Source organism: Callithrix jacchus, chromosome 1 (genome assembly GCF_049354715.1).
Source record: "Callithrix jacchus isolate 240 chromosome 1, calJac240_pri, whole genome shotgun sequence".
Classification (NCBI taxonomy): Eukaryota; Metazoa; Chordata; class Mammalia; order Primates; family Cebidae; genus Callithrix; species Callithrix jacchus.
In genome coordinates, this window is record NC_133502.1 from 202,233,215 (window position 1) to 202,250,271 (window position 17,057).

General features: G+C 43.3%; 2 protein-coding genes across 52 annotated transcripts in view; one reads left to right on the plus strand and one right to left on the minus strand.

The window, feature by feature from the left end:
- Window positions 1-17,057, minus strand: part of PRR14L (proline rich 14 like) — a 130,738-nt gene that overhangs the window by 75,901 nt on the left and 37,780 nt on the right. The gene's annotated exons all lie outside the window — the stretch shown is intronic.
- DEPDC5 (DEP domain containing 5, GATOR1 subcomplex subunit) overlaps window positions 1-17,057 on the plus strand; it is a 156,779-nt gene that overhangs the window by 7,406 nt on the left and 132,316 nt on the right. For 49 of the 50 annotated variants that reach the window (XR_013522751.1, XR_013522758.1, XR_013522745.1 and 46 more), the window contains 6 exons: window positions 201-247; window positions 4,166-4,251; window positions 5,186-5,269; window positions 7,361-7,410; window positions 12,093-12,162; window positions 16,882-16,960. Coding sequence is in view for 38 of the 50 variants with exons in the window: in XM_035270286.3 (XP_035126177.2) it covers window positions 201-247; window positions 4,166-4,251; window positions 5,186-5,269; window positions 7,361-7,410; window positions 12,093-12,162; window positions 16,882-16,960 (416 nt within the window). In the remaining 12 variants the exon portion in view is untranslated. The remainder of the gene's footprint in view (window positions 1-200; window positions 248-4,165; window positions 4,252-5,185; window positions 5,270-7,360; window positions 7,411-12,092; window positions 12,163-16,881; window positions 16,961-17,057) is intronic. The other variant, XM_078339111.1, reaches the window with a different exon arrangement.

The following is a 17,057-nucleotide window of genomic DNA, read 5'->3' on the forward strand; positions in this document are numbered from 1 at the left end:
TGACAACTGAAAGATTCTGAAGCATTTGTTTATTTCCTTTAGTGCGTGTGCAGTTTCTTTGTTTCTAAAGGAGCTTTCTCCCATTGCTGTGCTGTAAATTACAGAATGTCTAGAGTGATCTGTTTTGCTTTTTGTAGGGGTTAAGGAGCTAGGTAGTTACTGCTCACAGTCTTCTAACTCTCTGTTGCTTTCTTTTCCAGCCCTCTGCTTTTGCAGGTCAAATCACTTAAGGAAGATTTACAGAAGGGTAAGAATTACATCACTCCTCTCAGATTTTTGTATTTACTGCCTCAGAAACTGCAAGAAATCTCTCTTCAGAATCTGAAGGGATGAGAGAAAGTATTTCTCTTCTTTTTTAAAAAAAGCTTTTAATTAAATTAAATTAATTAATTAATTTATTTATTTTTTGAGATGGAGTTTCACTCTTGTTACCCATGCTGGAGTGCAATGGCGCGATCTCGGCTAACCGCAACCTCCACCTCCTGGATTCAGGCAATTCTCCTGCCTCAGCCTCCTGAGTAGATGGGATTACAGGCATGCGCCACCATGCCCAGCTAATTTTTTGTATTTTTAGTAGAGGCGGGGTTTCACCATGTTGACCAGGATGGTCTCGATATCTTGACCTCGTGATCCACCGGCCTCGGCCTCCCAAAGTGCTGGGATTACAGGTTTGAGCCACCGCACCCGGCCCTTAATTTAGATTCAGGTGGTACATGGGCATGTTTGTTACTTGGATACATTGTGTTTTAGTGGGGATTAGGCTTCTATTGTATCCATTACTCACTCAGTGAACATTGTATCTGATAGAACAGATACCAATGCAGAACATTGTATCTGTATCTGAACATTGTATTTTTCTTTTCTTTCTTTTTTTTTTTTTTTTAAACTTTGTATTTTTCAACTCTCATTCTCTTCCCTGTCTCCCTTTTTGGAGTCCCAGGTGTCTATTATTTCCATCTTCATGTTCATGTGTATCCACTGTCTAGTTTCCTCTTATAGGTGAGAACATACAGTATTTGGTTTTCTGTTTGTGAGTTAGTTCACTTAGGATAATGGGATTACAGGCATGAGCCACCATGCCTGGTCTCTCCGATGTTATTTTCTTACTCCTGTTAGATTCAATTAGTCCTACTCTGGAGGCTGAGGTAGAAGGATCATTTGAGCCCAAGAGTGAGCTATGATGGTGCCACCACAATCTAGCCTGGTGAACAGAGCAAGACCTTATCTCAAAAATAAAAAAGAAAGAAAGAAAGAAAAAATACACAACCTGCCTGTTGCCCATGTGAACATCCAAGTAGAGTTCCTCACACCTTGGTCTCCCAAAGTGCTGAGATTGCAGGCATCGTCCACCACATCTGGCCCATTTTTGCCGAGACTATTTGTTAAATGCCTACCCTGAGTGAGTAGGGATTGGGGAGGAAGAAATATATTTTGATGATTGTCCACCACATGGGCAAGGCACTGTCCTGGGAGCTTTGTGTAATATAGCTTTATCTTCCCAACAACTTTTGAGTGAGTGAGGAAATTTAGTGTTTGCCAGACTGTGTAGTCTAGGTGTAGCCAGAAGCAGTGATCCCTGCTTACTCATTCTGGATTCAGATCTTTTTTTTTTCCCCTCTGATGGCTATGCCATGCTCTTCAAATAACCAACATGTTAATTGATAGTAAATAGCATACTCTTTTAAATAGTTCTTAAGCGAAAAAAACAAACTTCTTGGTTGCTCTAAAAGGATTTGATGGGCCGGGCACGGTGCCTCATGCCTATAATCCCAGCACTTTGGGAGGCCGAGGCAGGTGGGTCACGAGGTCAAGAGATTGAGACCATCCTGGTCAACAACAAGGTGAAACCCCGTCTCTACTAAAAATACAAAAATTAGCTGGGCATGGTGGTGCACGCCTGTCATCCCAGCTACTCGGGAGGCTGAGGCAGGAGAATTGCTTGAACCCAGGGGGCGGAGGTTGCGGTGAGCCGAGATCGTGCCATTGGACTCCAGTCTGGGTAACAAGAGCGAAACTCCGTCTCAAAAAAAAAGAAAAGAAAAAAAAAATTAAAAAGGCTTTGATGGCTGGGTGTGGTGGCTGACACCTGTAATCCAGCACTTCGGGACACTGAGGTAGGTGGATCACCTGAGGTCAGGAATTTGAGACCAGCTTGACGAACATGGTGAAACCCTATCTCTACTCAAAATATAAAATTAGCTGGGCATTGTGGTGCATGCCTGTAGTCCTAGCTACTCGAGAGGCTGAGGCAGGAGAATTGCTAGAACCTGGGAGGTGGAACTTGTGGTGAGTTGAGATGGTGCCATTGCACTCTAGCCTGGGCAACAAGAGCAAAACCCTGTCTCAAAATGAGTAAATAATGGGCTTTGATGTCACCCACTCTTTTTCTTTTTTTTAAAAAAAAGATGGGAAGTCTCGCTCTGTCGCCCAGGCTGGAGATCTTGGCTCACTGCAACCTGCACCTCCTGGGTTCAAGAGATTTTCCTGCCTCAGCTTCCCAGGTAGCTAGGACTACAGTAGGTGTACACCACCATGACAGGGTAATTTTTATTTTTATTTATTTATTTATTTTGAGACGGAGTTTCGCTGCTTACCCAGGCTGGAGTGCAATGGCGTGAACTCAGCTCACCGCAACCTCCGCCTCCTGGGTTCAGGCAATTCTCCTGCTTCAGCCTCCTGAGTAGCTGGGACTGCAGGCGCGCACCACCATGCCCAGCTAATTTTTGTATTTTTAGTAGAGATGGGTTTCACCTTGTTGACCAGGAGGGTCTCGATCTCTTGACCTTGTGATCCACCCACCTTGGCTTCCCAAAGTGCTGGGGTTATAGGCGTGAGCCACCACGCCTGGCCTTTTTTTTTTTTTGAATTTTTGCTTAGGTTGGTCTTGAACTCCTGGGCTCAAGCATTCCTCCTGACTTGGCCTCCTAAAGTGCTGGGATTATAGGCATAAGCCACCGTGCCTGTCTACCCACTCATATTTAAACATTTGATACCTCAATTTGAGGAGAAAGCAGTCTATAAAACCTGGCTATTCTGGTTACACTGCCTATGGGTTAGCCTTGCTCTGCAAGGAGCAGTAAAAAAAAAAATTTAGGCCAGGCATGGTGGCTCACACCTGTAATCCCAGCACTTTGGGAGGGCAAGGTGGGTGGACTCACCTGCAGTCAGGTGCTCAAGACCAGCCTGGTCAACACGATGAAACCCTGTGTCTAATACAAAAATTAGCCATATGTGGTGGTGCATGCCTGTAATCCCAGCTACTCAGGAGGCTGAGGCAGGAGAATCACTTGAACCCAGGAGGCGGAGGTTGCGATAAGCCAAGGTCGTGCCACTGCACACCAGCCTGGGCGATGGGGAGACTCCATCTCAAAAAAAAAATTAAAGATTTTCAAAGAATTCCATAAAAACCTTAATCTTAAGAATGACCTTCATACCTTCCCCCCAGCTCCTGCCCCCTGTTATGTTTGTTACCAGACTTAAGGGCTCATTGAAAAATTTGTTCCTTATTTCACTACCACTGATGATACCTTCATTCCAAAGAGAAGATCTTCTTCCCCTTCAGGATATTTACAGGTTTTTTAACTTTCTTTTCTTCCTTCTTATTTTATTTATTTATTTATTTATTTATTGAGACAGAGTCTCATTCTGTCACCCAGGCTGGAGTGCAGTGGTGCCATCTCAGCTCACAACAACCTCTGCCTCTGGGATTCAAGCGATTCTCATGTCTCAGCCTCCTGAGTAGCTTCAATTACAGGCGCCCACCACCATGGCCAACTAATTTTTGTAATTTTGGTAGAGACAGGGTTTCACCATGTTGTCCAGGCTGGTCTTGAACTTCTGACCTTAGATTACCTTCCTGCCTCCCTCCTAAAGTGCTGGGATTACAGGCCTGGACCACTATACCCAGCCTCTTATCTTTCTTCTTAAATCTTTTCCCTCCCTTCTCCCTTTTTCTGTCCCTTTTTATTGATTGCTTAGCCTCTGGTCTTATTTTACCTTAAAAGCAGAGAATTGTTTAAATTCTAAGCTCCTGAAAGGAAGAGCCTGTGTTGCCCGTGTCAGTTGATCAATTGTGTTGCTTACTGTCTGAATATTTATAGATTAGAATATACTGACCTGCTTTTTCAGAATGGGTTATCTGAGCCAGATATTATTTCTGTTTTAGAAACTATCAGTGTGGACCAGACTGTGACTCAAGTGTTCCGGCTAAGACCTTATCAAGATGTCTATGTTAATGTTGTAGACCCTAAGGTATGTCTTTGTTTTGGACTTGAATATCTTTTTGGAATGATTAGCACCCTTCCTCAGGGTTAGATTACTAAGGAAATAATGGGTTTCTTAAGTGTAGTGTTAGACTGTTAAATGTGTGGCCTGCTAGGTGTGGTAATTTCAGCATGTTGGGAGGCTGAGACAGGAGGATCACTTGAGGCCAGGAGTTCAAGACCATCCTGAGCAGCATAGCTAGACCTTGTCTTTACTAGAACTATTCTTTTTGTTGTGAGATGGAGTCTCACTCTGTTGCCCAGGCTGGAGTTCAGTGGTGTATTCTCAGCTCACTGCAACCTCCCTTTCCCGGGTTCAAGTGATTATGCTGCCTCAGCCTCCTGAGTAATTGGGATTACGGGACACACCCGGCTCATTTTGTACTTTTGTAGAGACGGGGTTTCACCATGTTAGCCAGGCTGGTCTTGAATTCCTGACCTCGGGTGATTCTGCCTCCTCCTTGGCCTCCCAAAATGCTGGGGTTATAGGCAGGAGCCATTGCACCCTGCTTACTAAAACTTTTCTAAAAGATTAGCTGGGAGTATTGGCATGTGCCTGTAGTCCCAACTATTCTGGAGGCTGAGGCTGGAGGATTGCCTGAGCCCAGGAGGTTGAGGCTGTAGTGAGCTATGGTTGCACTACTGTACTTCATCCTGGGCAACAGCATGAGACCTTGTCTTATAAAAATAAATACATAGGCGGTAGGTGGTAGCTCATGCCTGTAATCCCAGCACTTTAGGAGGCCAAGGCATGTGGATCACTTGAGGTCAGGGGTTTGAGACCAGAGTTCTGCTACTGATCTTTTAGTAGGTTTTTTTTTTTTTCCCCATAAAGTTTTTTTCCCATGGTAAGTGGTTATTATCTTATGACTATAAAGTGTGGCAGAGTAATGCCAGATATATTATTTGATTATTCCTTTTAGGATGTGACCCTTGACCTAGTGGAGTTAACTTTTAAGGATCAGTATATTGGCCGTGGGGATATGTGGCGACTAAAGAAAAGTTTGGTAAGATGTGATTTTTTTTTGAAAGTCTATTACTTTTTCCATTATGTGAATAATCCCTGTTTATTATAGCAGAAGTATATAAAATCATTTCTGATTTCAGCATCTACAGACAATTATTGTAAATATCTTGTGTGTTCTTCCATTCTCTTTTCATTTTTTTAAAATCTTTTGTTTGTTTACTGTTACAGATTTTTACTAAGCATTTTTGGCTTAGATAGGAAATTATACTGTATTTTACATTTGAATAGAGCCTTAGTTTTCAGGTTTTCACTTGATCGCATTTGCTCCTCATATCTCCTCTTCATGGACAGGTATTTTTTATCCCTAATTTATAGAGGTAGAATGTGGCTTCCAGATCACACTGCTTTTTGCTGTACCCTCCTCCCATTTTCCTCCTGTATTCATTGTTTTTTTTTTTGAAATGGAGTTCGGTCCTGTTACCTAGGCTGGAGTGCAACGGTGCAATCTCAGCTCACCGCAACCTCCGCCTCCTGGGTTCAGGCAATTCTTCTACTTCAGCCTCCTGAGTAGCTGGGATTACAGGCACGCGCCACCATGCCCAGCTAATTTTTTTTGTATTTTTAGTAGAGACGGGGTTTCAAGGTCTCGATCTCTTGACCTCGTGATCCACCCACCTTGGCCTCCCAAAGTGCTGGGATTAGAGGCGTGAGCCACTGCACCCGGCCCTGGTTTTTTTTGTTTTGTTTTGTTTTAGAGACAGTTTCTCTCTTTTGAAGTTTCACTGGAGTTTCACTTCACTCCAGGATGGAGTGAAGTGGTGTAATTCCAGCTCACTGCAACCTCGGTTCTCTGAGTTCAAGGGATTCTCCTGCCTCAGCCTCCTGAGTAGCTGGCATTGTAGGTGCCCACCACTGCACCCTGCTAAATTTTTTTTTTTGAGAGGGAGTTTTGCTCTTATTACCCAGGCTGGAGTGAAATGACGCAATCTCAGCTCACCGCAACCTCCACCTCCTGGGTTCAGGCAGTTCTCCTGCCTCAGCCTCCTGAGTAGCTGGGATTACAGGCACGCACCACCATGCCCAGCTAATTTTTTGTATTTTTAGTAGAGACAGAGTTTCACCATGATGACCAGAATAGTCTCGATCTTTTGACCTCATGATCCACCCGCCTCGGCCTCCCAAAGTGCTGGGATTACAGGCATGAGCCACCGCGCCCGGCCTTTTTTGTATTTTTAGTAGATTCTGGTTTCACCATGTTGGCTAGGCTGGTCTCAAACTCCTGACCTCAGGTGATCTGCCTACTTTGGCTTCCCAAAGTGTTAGGATTATAGGCATGAGCCACAGTGTCTGGCCCATTTTTTAAAATAAAAATATTTTTATTTCAATTGTTTCTTTTCTTTTTTTTTTTTAATGTTCTTTTATTTCCATAGGTTATTAGGGAACAGGTGGTGTTTGGTTACATGAGTAAGTTTTTTTTGTTTGTTTTTTAATTTCTTGTCTGTGAGTAAGTTCTTTTGGGTACCTGTCATCCAAGTTGTATACACCATACCCATATTTATTAGTTTTTTATGAACATTTTTACTTGTAATGTTTAGTCATCAGAATTGTGAACTGGTTCTGAAAATTCTCATTGGACTGTTTTTTTTCCATATTGACACTAATCAAAAGAAGTGAAGTTTTTACATATTATGAAACAACAAATTATAGGTAGAATTTCCATACAGTATATTTTCAGCGAAAAAACTGCTTGATTTTTTTTATTTGGTGAGGGTTCTGCTTTCTAAGGTGAGGGATAAAATGAGAAACAACAATATTTAAATGAGTATGTAAATGTAGATATATATGTAAACATACACAAAGATAAGTATATTTGAAAAGCTGGTCATTTATTATCCACTTGGTCTTTTCTATTATCTATACTTGCCAAACTCTTTAAGCACCTACGGTCATACCTACCCTAGCGAGTTTTCCTGTGGGGTAAATCTATTACTCACAAGCTGATTGAACTTTGGGTTGGTAGAAGAAATTAGAAAGCTAGGAGTTCTTGTTTGTTATATTTCATGGCCTTAGTATGTTAATCACTCTCTCTTTTTCTCTTTCTCTCCCTTCTTCTCTCTCCCCCTTCTCTTAGGTCAGCACATGTGCCTATATCACCCAGAAGGTGGAGTTTGCTGGCATCAGGTAGATATCACACACTCTTCCCTTATCCGTGCAGTAACTGTGCTACATAAAGCAATTGAGGCATATAGATGTCTATATAGTAAAATGCATTAAAGTATAAAATGGGCCGGGTGCGGTGGCTCACGCCTATAATCCCAGCACTTTGGGAGGCTGAGGCGGGTGGATCATGAGGTCAAAAGATCAAGACCATCCTGGTCAACAAGGTGAAACCCTGTCTGTACTAAAAATACAAAAATTAGCTGGGCATGGCACCTGTAGTTCCCAGCTACTCGGGAGGCTGAGGCAGGAGAATTGCTTGAACCCAGGAGGCGGAGGTTGCAGTGAGCCGAGATCGTGCCGTTGCACTCCAGTCTGGGTAACAACAGCGAAACTCTGTCTCAAAAAAAAAAAGGTATAAAATGTTAAATTGTTGTAGCTCAAACAAACAACAAAATGCATGATAGTAGCTTGAGGCTTAATGAAAGAAGTTGCTGAAGCTACCTGGCCTTCTGTAAAAAAGGAAGTAGAAAAAAAAAATGAGATAGAGACTCATAATTTTAGAACTGGAAAAACCCTAGATGAACATGTTGAATCATACTTTCTTGTTTTACAGATTAGGAAATGGGCTTAGACACATAAAATGACTGGCACGTTAGTTACCTTTTTAACTATACTACTGTTCTCTTTATTAAAACTTTCTTTTTTTTTCTTTTTTATTATTTTAAAAATATTTCTTTTTTTTATTTGATATATATATATATATACATATAAATTTTTTTTTTTTAAAAAAAGAGATGGGGTTTCACCATTTTGACCAGGATGGTCTTGAACTCCTGACCTCAGGTGATCCACCCACCTCGGCCTACCAAAGTACTGGGATTACAGGTGTGAGCCACCACGTCTAGCCTATTAAAACTATTTCTATATTTTAGTTTGTGAATAAAGGGACTTTTTGAAATCCCCTTTAAAAAAGTGGCTGGGTGTGTAGCTCATGCTTGTAATGCCAACACTTTGGGATGCAGAGGTGGTTAGATTATTGCTTTAGCCCAGGAGTTCAAGACCAGCCTGGGCAACATAGTGAGACTGTTTCTACAAAAAATACAAAAATTAGCTGGTTGTAGTGGCATGCACCTTGTAGTCCAGCTACTCGGGAGGCTGAGAGGTGGGAGGACCACTTGAGCCCGGCAGGTAGAGGCTGCAGTGAGTTGGGATCACACCACTGTACTCCAGCCTCGGTGACAGAGCAAGACCCTGCCTAAAAAAAAAAAAATCAGAAGATATTTCAGGCACAGGGGTTTACACCTGTAATCCCAGCATTTTGAGAGGCCAAGGTGGGCAGAGTGTCCTTGAGCCCCAGGAGTTCAAGACTAGCCTGGGCCACATGATGAATATTGTCTACAAAAACAAACAAACAAACAAAAAACAGACATGGTGGCGTGTCACTGTAGTCCCAGCTACTCAGGAGGTTGTAGTGGGAGGATCACCTGAGCCCTGGGAGGTCGAGGCTGCAGTAAGACATGATCATGCCACTGCACTCCAGCCTGGGTGACAGAGGGAGACTGTCTCAAAAAAAAAAAGTACATCATACACATAATTAGCATTCAAATAGTTCAGAGAGGTGTCTCATGAAATATACATTCTTCTTCCCAGAAACAACCTGTATGTTTCCTGAAATTTACTGTGGATACACAATCTTATTTATGTCTTGTTAACTCACTTGTGGTGATCTTAAGATTGATCAGTGGGGTCACATGGTACAGTGTAGTCCATCATTATAAAGCTCCCCATCAACTTTTCTTTTTTGGGATTTTTTTTTTTTTTTTTTTTGAGATGGAGTCTCATTGTTGCCCAGGCTAGAGTGCAGTTGTGCAGTCTTGGCTCACTGCAACTTCTGCCTCCTGGTTCAAGCAATGCTTCTGCCTTGGCCTCCCGAGTAGCTAGGGCTATAGGTGCACAACACCACCATGCCCAGCTAATTTTTGTATATTTAGTAGAGATGGATTTCACTATATTCGCAGGCTGGTCTTGAACTGCTGACCTCGTGATCTACCTGCCTTATCCTCCCAAAGTGTTGGGATTATAGGCATGAGCCATCTCACCCAGCCTATCTGGTTTAATTTTCAAAACAGCTCTGTAAGGTGTAGACTTCATTGTCTCTTTTTTTGTTTGTTTGTTTGTTTTTTGAGACAGTCTCACTCTGTTGCCCAGACTGGAGTGCAGTGGTTTGATCACAGCTCACAACAGCCTTGACCTCTGAGGCCCAAGTGATCCTCCTACCTCAGCCTCCTGGGTAGCTGGAACTACAGGCCTGTGCCACCACACCTGCTTAATTTTTTGTATGTTTTGTAGAGTGTCACTGTGTTGCCCAGGCTGGTCTCAAACTCCTGGGGTCAAGTGATCTGCTAACCTTGGCTTTCCAAAGTGCTGCAATTATAGGTATGAGTCACCATGTCTGGCCCATTGTCTTCTTTTTAAAGATAATGCTACTGAACCTCATGAGTTACTATGGCCATTCACCTAGTAAGTGATACTCAGCTGGGATTTCTGCCTAGACAAGTTTCTCTCCAGGCTGGTCAGGTCTGAAAGCCATGCTTTTCTACCATACTATCCATTTCTTTTTTATTTTTATTTTTTGAGACAGAGTTTCACTTTTGTTGTCCAGGCTGGAGTGCAGTGGCATGATCTTGACTCACTGCAACCTCCGCCTCCCGGGTTCAAGCGAAACTCTTGGCTTAGCTTCCCAAGTAGTTAGGATTATAGGATTATAGGCCACCATGCCTATTTAACCTTTAGCATTTTTAGTAGAAATGGGGGCTCTACCATATTGGCCAGGCTGGTCTTGAACTCCTGACCTTGTGATCCAACTGCCTTCGCCTTCAAAAGTGCTAGGATTACAGGCATGAGCCACTGCACCTGGCCTTGTACTATCTACTTCTTGCCCTCAAAAATTCATGGAGAAAAATACATCAATCCCAAAAAATGTAATGCCAAGTTGCCTTTAATTTTTTTTTTTTGAGACGTCTTGCTCTGTCGCTCAAGCTGGAGTGCAATGGCATCATCTCAGCTCACTGCAACTTCCGCCTCCTGGGTTCAAACAATTTTCCTGCCTCAGCCTCCCTAAGTAGCTGAGACTACAGGTGCATGTCACCATGCCCAGCTAATTTTTGTATTTTTAGTAGAGACGGGGTTTCACCATGTTGGCCAGGCTGGTCTCGAACTCATGACCTCAAGTGATCCACCCACCTCGGCCTCTCAAAGTTCTGGGATTACAGGCATGGGTCACTGCACCTGGCCCTAATTTCTTTCTTTTTTTTTTTAAAGCAGAGTGGTCTCCATTGAATAGGGACCCTGAACCTTTTTTATGTCTTCAGTCGGCTTGTGGTTTTTTTTTTTTTTTTGAGATGGAGTCTTGCTCTGTTACCAGGCTGGAGTGCAGTGGCACAATCTCGGCTCACTGCAACTTCCGCCTCCTGGGTTCAAGTGATTCTTCTGCCCCACCCTCCCGAGTAGCTGGGACCACAGGTGTGTGCCACCACTCCCAGCTAATTTTTTTTTGTGTTTTTAGTAGAGATGGAGTTTGGCCAGGATGATCTTGATCTCTTGACCTCATGACCCGCCCACCTTGGCCTCCCAAAGAGCTGGGTTTACAGGTGTGAGCCACTGCCATCAGCCGTCTGCTTGTGTTCTAATCCTAATATGAAGATGGACTTTTGTCTCTATTGAAATTCATTGTATAAAACCTAGGATTAGCAGAATTGCTCATGAGTACTTCTTAACTTTTTATGTAACATAGACCCTGCTGAGATTTGACCAAAGCTATAGTTTCTCTGCGCAGAAAAATTTGCATCATTTCAGAGGGTTCATCTGGCCCACAAGCCCTTCTTTAGACCTATATGCGGATTCCCAGATTAAGAGCTCCTGTTCATGTTCAGTATAATATGAGAGTTCTTTATATTGAACAGTCTGTTCATAGAGCTCTTTTTGGAAATCTGTAACCAGTCAGGTCATTTGAGTATAAATAGCAGAGTCACCTGAAGTTGCACCTATTTCTTTTTGGTTTGTTTTATTTTTATTTTTTGAGACGGAGTCTCACTCTGTTGCCCAGGCTCAGCTTGCTACAACCGCTGCCTCCTGGGTTCAAGCGATTCTCCTCCTTCAGCCTCCTGAGTAGTTGGGACTATAGGCATATGCCACCATGCCTGGCTAAAATTTGCATTTTTTTTTTTTTTTTTTTGAGATGGAGTTTCGCTCTTGTCACCCAGGCTGGAGTGCAATGGTGCGATCTCAGCTCACCGCAACCTCTGCCTCCTGGGTTCAGGCAATTCTCTTGCCTCAGCCTCCTGGGTAGCTGGGATTACAGGCACGTGCCACCATGCCCAGCTAATTTTTTTGTATTTTTGGTAGAGACAGGGTTTCACCATGTTGACCAGTATGGTCTCGATCTCTCGACCTCATGATCCACCCACCTCGGCCTCCCAAAGTGCTGGGATTACAGGCGTGAGCCACTGCGCCCAGCCTAAAATGCACATTTTTAATAGAGATGGAGTTTGACCATGTTGGCCAGACTGGTCTTGAACTCCTGACCTCAGGTGGTTTGCCTGTATCAGCTTCCAAAAGTGCTGGGATTACAAGCATGAGCTACTGTACCAGGCATGTCTTGGTTTCACGTAAGACTTGTAATAACTTTGTGTGTATCTTTTCAGAGCACAGGCTGGTGAGCTGTGGGTCAAGAATGAAAAGGTCATGTGTGGTTACATCAGTGAAGATACCAGGGTAAGATTTATGAAATGCTTTTTTGGTTTTATCTCCCCATACCTTTATGGCTAAATCTTAAAATCAAAAATAAAACAAGGGTGGGTGGGAAGCCAAATGGGGCAGATTGCTTTATCCCAGGAGTTCAAGACCAGCCTGGGCACCATGGAGAGAGACCCGTCTGTATAAAAATTAGCCAGGCATGGTGATGGGTGCCTCTGTTCGCAGCTACTCAGGAAGCTGAGGTGGGAGGATTACTTGAGCCCAGGAGTTCGACGCTGCAGTGGATTGTGATTGCATTACTGCACTCTAGCCTGGGCGACAGAGCAAGACCCTGTCTCAAAAACAAAACAAAAACCACAAAGAAACAAGCAAAAATCTGATAAACTCTTGACTGCTATTGTTTGCCCACATGGAACTCATAATATTATCAAGGTCTCTCAAAACTAGTGTGTTACGGTTGGATTTCTCCAGTTTGGAGTTGATCTTCATTTTCTTCTGAAGGGGTCTGTTTAATGTCAGAGACATAGAGTATCTGGCTTGTAGAATGCCATGCCCACTCATATATAGCAAAAGTTAAGCCCAGTGGAAGATCCTGTCATAAATATGAAGAGAGATCTTTGCCAATGAAAGTTAACCGTGCTGGTAAAACTATGTCTCCTTTTCCTCATTTCCATCTCCATGCCTTCCCTGAGAGCAGAGGTTTTCAAGCAGGGGAGATTTTGCTTCCTTCAGGGGTCTTCAGACAATGTCTAAAGACATACTTGGTTGTCACAACTGAGGGGTTGTGCCATTGGCATCTAGCAAGAATCCTGCTAAACATGCTACATGTCCAGAGCAGGCCTCTAGAACAAAGAGTTATCTGGCCCAAAATGTTAATATGTTTTGGGAGTTGTCTTGTGCACTGTGGGATGTTTAGCCGCATCCCTGGCCTCTACTCACTAGATGCCAGTGTCGCCCGCCACCCTTCTCCCTACAAGTCTACACGTCATGACAGCCAGGAATTTCTCCAGGCATTGCCAAATGTCCCCTGAGGGGCAAAATCACCCTTGGTTGAGACCCATTGTGCCCTTAGAGGGAACCACTCTATGAACTTTATTTTTGTGATTTCTTATTGTTTACATAGGATGTATTTACATTGTGTGTAAATATATGTATGTGCGTGTGCATATACACATGACCCAATTAATTGCCAGAGAACTCACCATTATTGTGCCTTTGCTTTCCTGCAAAGGTACCTGAAAGGTGAAATTTAGCTAGTTTATAAATGTTGGGGTGAAGAGTGTTCTAGGCAGAGGAAACAATTTTCAGAAGCCAGTGTGGTGGAAGTATTGCAGACAGGTTGGGCGAACAGTGTTGTTGAGGAGATAGGCAGCTTCCAGCCAGTCCATGCAGGGTCTTCAAGGTGGTTGGAACCAGTTTAGAGTTATTCTAAGGAGAATTAGAATCCATTGATGGGTTTTAAGTTGGGGAGTGATACTTGAACTATGTTTTTATTTATATTTATTTATTATTTTGTTTTTGAGATGCAGTCTTGCTCTGTTGCCAGGCTGGAGTGCCGTGGTGTGATCTCAGCTTACTGTAACCTCTACTTCCTTTGTTCAAGCAATTCCCCTGCCTTAGCCTCCCAAATAGCTGGGATTACAGGTGCACGCCACCATGTCTGGCCAATTTTTTTGTATTTTTAGTAGAGACCGGGTTTTACCATGTTGGCCAGACAGGTCTAGAACTCCTGACCTCAGGCAATCTGCCCACTTTGGCCTCCCAAAGTGCTGGGATTATAAGCATGAGCCCCCTCACCTGGCCTAATTTTTGTATTTTTAGTAGAGATGGGGTTTCACCATGTTGACAAGGATGTTCTCGATCTCTTGACCTCATGATCTGTCCACCTTGGCCACCCAAAATGCTGGGATTACAGGCATGAGCCACGGCACCTGGCTGAATTATGCTTTTAAAAGATCACTACTCATTTCAGTTGGGTTTTGTTGAATAAAACCCCCAAAATCACAGTGGCTGTAGTGGCCAGAGTTCAACTTTTCTCTCTCATGTAAAGAAATTCATGGGTATGTAATTCATGATTGGTATGATAGCATCACTACTCTTGGTGATCTAGGGCTCCTTGTGTCTTATTCTGTTATCCTCAGGGTAGGTCTTCCAAGATCCACCTAGAACTGCTATACTCACATCCATATTCCAGGCAGAAGACAGAGGAAGGGAAGAGAGATGAGAGAGGTGTACCTTCCCACCAAGTCAGCTTCCTTTATGGACACACTTCCATTTAAATCTTACTGGCCACATTTTAGTCACTTGTAGCTGCTAAGGAGGCTGGGAAGGTTTGTCTTTTGGTTGGGTCTCTTTCCTCCCAGAATAGAATCAGAAGAAGGGAAGAATGGATAGGCATTTAGCATTAAGTGCTGCATCCCTTCTGGCTCTGGTGTAGAGAGTTGTTTCCAGGGGTAAGAGTAAAAAGCAAATAAATGAGTTAGGGGGTCTACAAAAAAATGGTTGCATGGACTAAGGTGAGAGCTGTAACAATGGAAGGATGTGGGTAGGTATGAGACACATTTCTGGATAGGGTCCACAGAACTTGCTCATAGATTGGATGTGAGGAGTGAAGGAAAGAGAAGGACTGAACAGCTAGGTAGATGGTGGTGCCATTTATGAATAAAATGGGGAAGATAGGGAAGAAGCAGGTTGGGGGGATTAGGAAGCTCCATTTTGGAGAAGCCTGTTGGACATCTGAGTGGAGGAATCGGGAGGCAGTTGAGTCTGGAGTCTTTGTATCACTTTTCCCATGTGTTGTCCCCCACTGCCCCCCAGTGTCCTTGCCATGCAAACCACTCATTGTTCCCCAACATGCCATCTTCTCTCTTGCCACTATGTCTTTGCACATGCTGCCCTCTGTAACCTGGGGTGCCTAGTCCCTGCCTTTACCCTTCACTAGCCACTCATCTAGATCTCAACTCTGGTCTTAGGCATCTCTGCTTCTGGAAAGCCTTTCTGGTACACCTCCATGGCTTCCACTGGAGGTGCTTCCAGCCTGGTGGCTCTGTACACTCATTAGTAGTTCCCACACTGCGGTGGATACAGTTGCTTGTGTGCCTTGTTGCTGGACTATAAGCCCCCTCAGAGCAAGGACTGCATCTTTTACCTTTATATACCAAAGTTCTCTGTCATGTCTCCTGGCACCTAGTAGTCTCTCAAATGTTTGTGGAGTGAAATTTTAGACAGACTCCCCTGCCTCAAGGATTCATTATCTGATTAGAGAAATAAGACTTTCAGGTTTTCTATTTAATGAATTAATTATTTTTGAGATGGGGATCTTGCTGTGTTACCCAGGGCTCCTTCCTGGGCTCTAGCAGTCCTATTTCAGTATCTGGAATTATGGGCACAACCCACCACACTCATCAAAAAAGCAAAATTTTGTTTAATTAGTTAGTTTTGAGACAAAGTCTCACTCTGTTGCCCAGCCTGGAGTGCAGTGGCACGATCTCGGTTCACTGCAACCTCTGCCTCCCAGGTTGAAGCGATTCACCGGCCTCAGTCTCCGATTAGGTGGGATTACAGGCACCCGTCACCATACCTGGCTGATTTTTGTATTTTAAATAGAGACGGGTTTTGCTGTATTGGTCAGGCTGGTCTCAAACTCCTGACCTCAAGTGATTGACCTACCTAAGCCTCCCAAAGTGCTGGGATTACAGGCGTGAGCCTGGTGGCTGGCCAGGAGCTTCAGTCATTAAGGAACAGGTCTCTGATAAACTAAAGGAGTGTTAGAGATCTGCATTTTACATTCCCTCTAAACTTCTTTAGAGCCTTGTGGAGGAAAGGCTCAGTGGCATAGCACACAGGGTCAGAAAGCCATTTATGCTTTTCCTCGAGACAATCTGAGTATAGGGAAAGTACTATGTGAATTATAATTTATTAGACTGTTATCTGGCACATCTTAGTCCAAGTTCTGTGCCTGTAATGAGATTTCCATAACTTTCCCAGGTAGATGTGCCCTTTCTCCTGCATTTCTTGTGTGAACCTTCATAGAACCTTTGTATATATTCTCATGTTTTGCATGTTTTTATTTTGTACTGTAAGCTCCTAGAGGGCAGGGACCAGATCTTATCCTCATTGTCTCTGAAACAGGGCTCAGAGTAAGAGCTCAGTAACTATTCATATGAAACAAAGAATGCTTGGGAGAAGCTTGCTTTTAGAAGTCCCAAGTCATGGCCCCTAGCGGTGGCTTGTGTTTGTAATCCCAACACTTTCGGAGGGAGAGGTGGGAGGACTGCTTGAGCCCAGGAGTTTGAAACCACTCTGGGCAATGTAGGGAGACCCCATCTCTACAAAAAAAAAAAAAAAAATTTTGTGGCCTGGTGGTACATTCTCATAGCCCCGGCTACTTGGGAGGCTGAAGTGGGAGGGTTGTTTAAGCTTGGGAGCTTGAGGCTGCAGTGAATGTGATTGTGCCACTGCACTTCGGCCTGGGTAGCAAGATTGAGATCCTGTCTCAAAAAAAGAAAAAAGGAAGTCCAATGTCACAAGATTCTTTTATCATTTCTTTAAAGAAAAATTGTGGTTATAATTCCCATCATAAAATTTACCATCTTAACCATTTTTAAGTGTATAGTTCAGTAGTGTTAAGAACATTTATACTGTTGTGAAACAGATCTTCAGAACTTTTTCATCTTATAGAACTGAAACTCTATATGTCATTGCTTTTTAATACTATTGTGTTTTTGTTTATTTCAGGTGGTGTTTCGTTCTACATCAGCTATGGTTTACATATTTATTCAGATGAGCTGTGAAATGTGGGATTTTGATATTTATGGTACTGTTCTTATGTGCTGATTGTAACTGCTATGGGGGAGAATTTTCTGGAACTGCAAATGCTAATTCAGGAATGCTCAGGGTCCCCCACATCATCT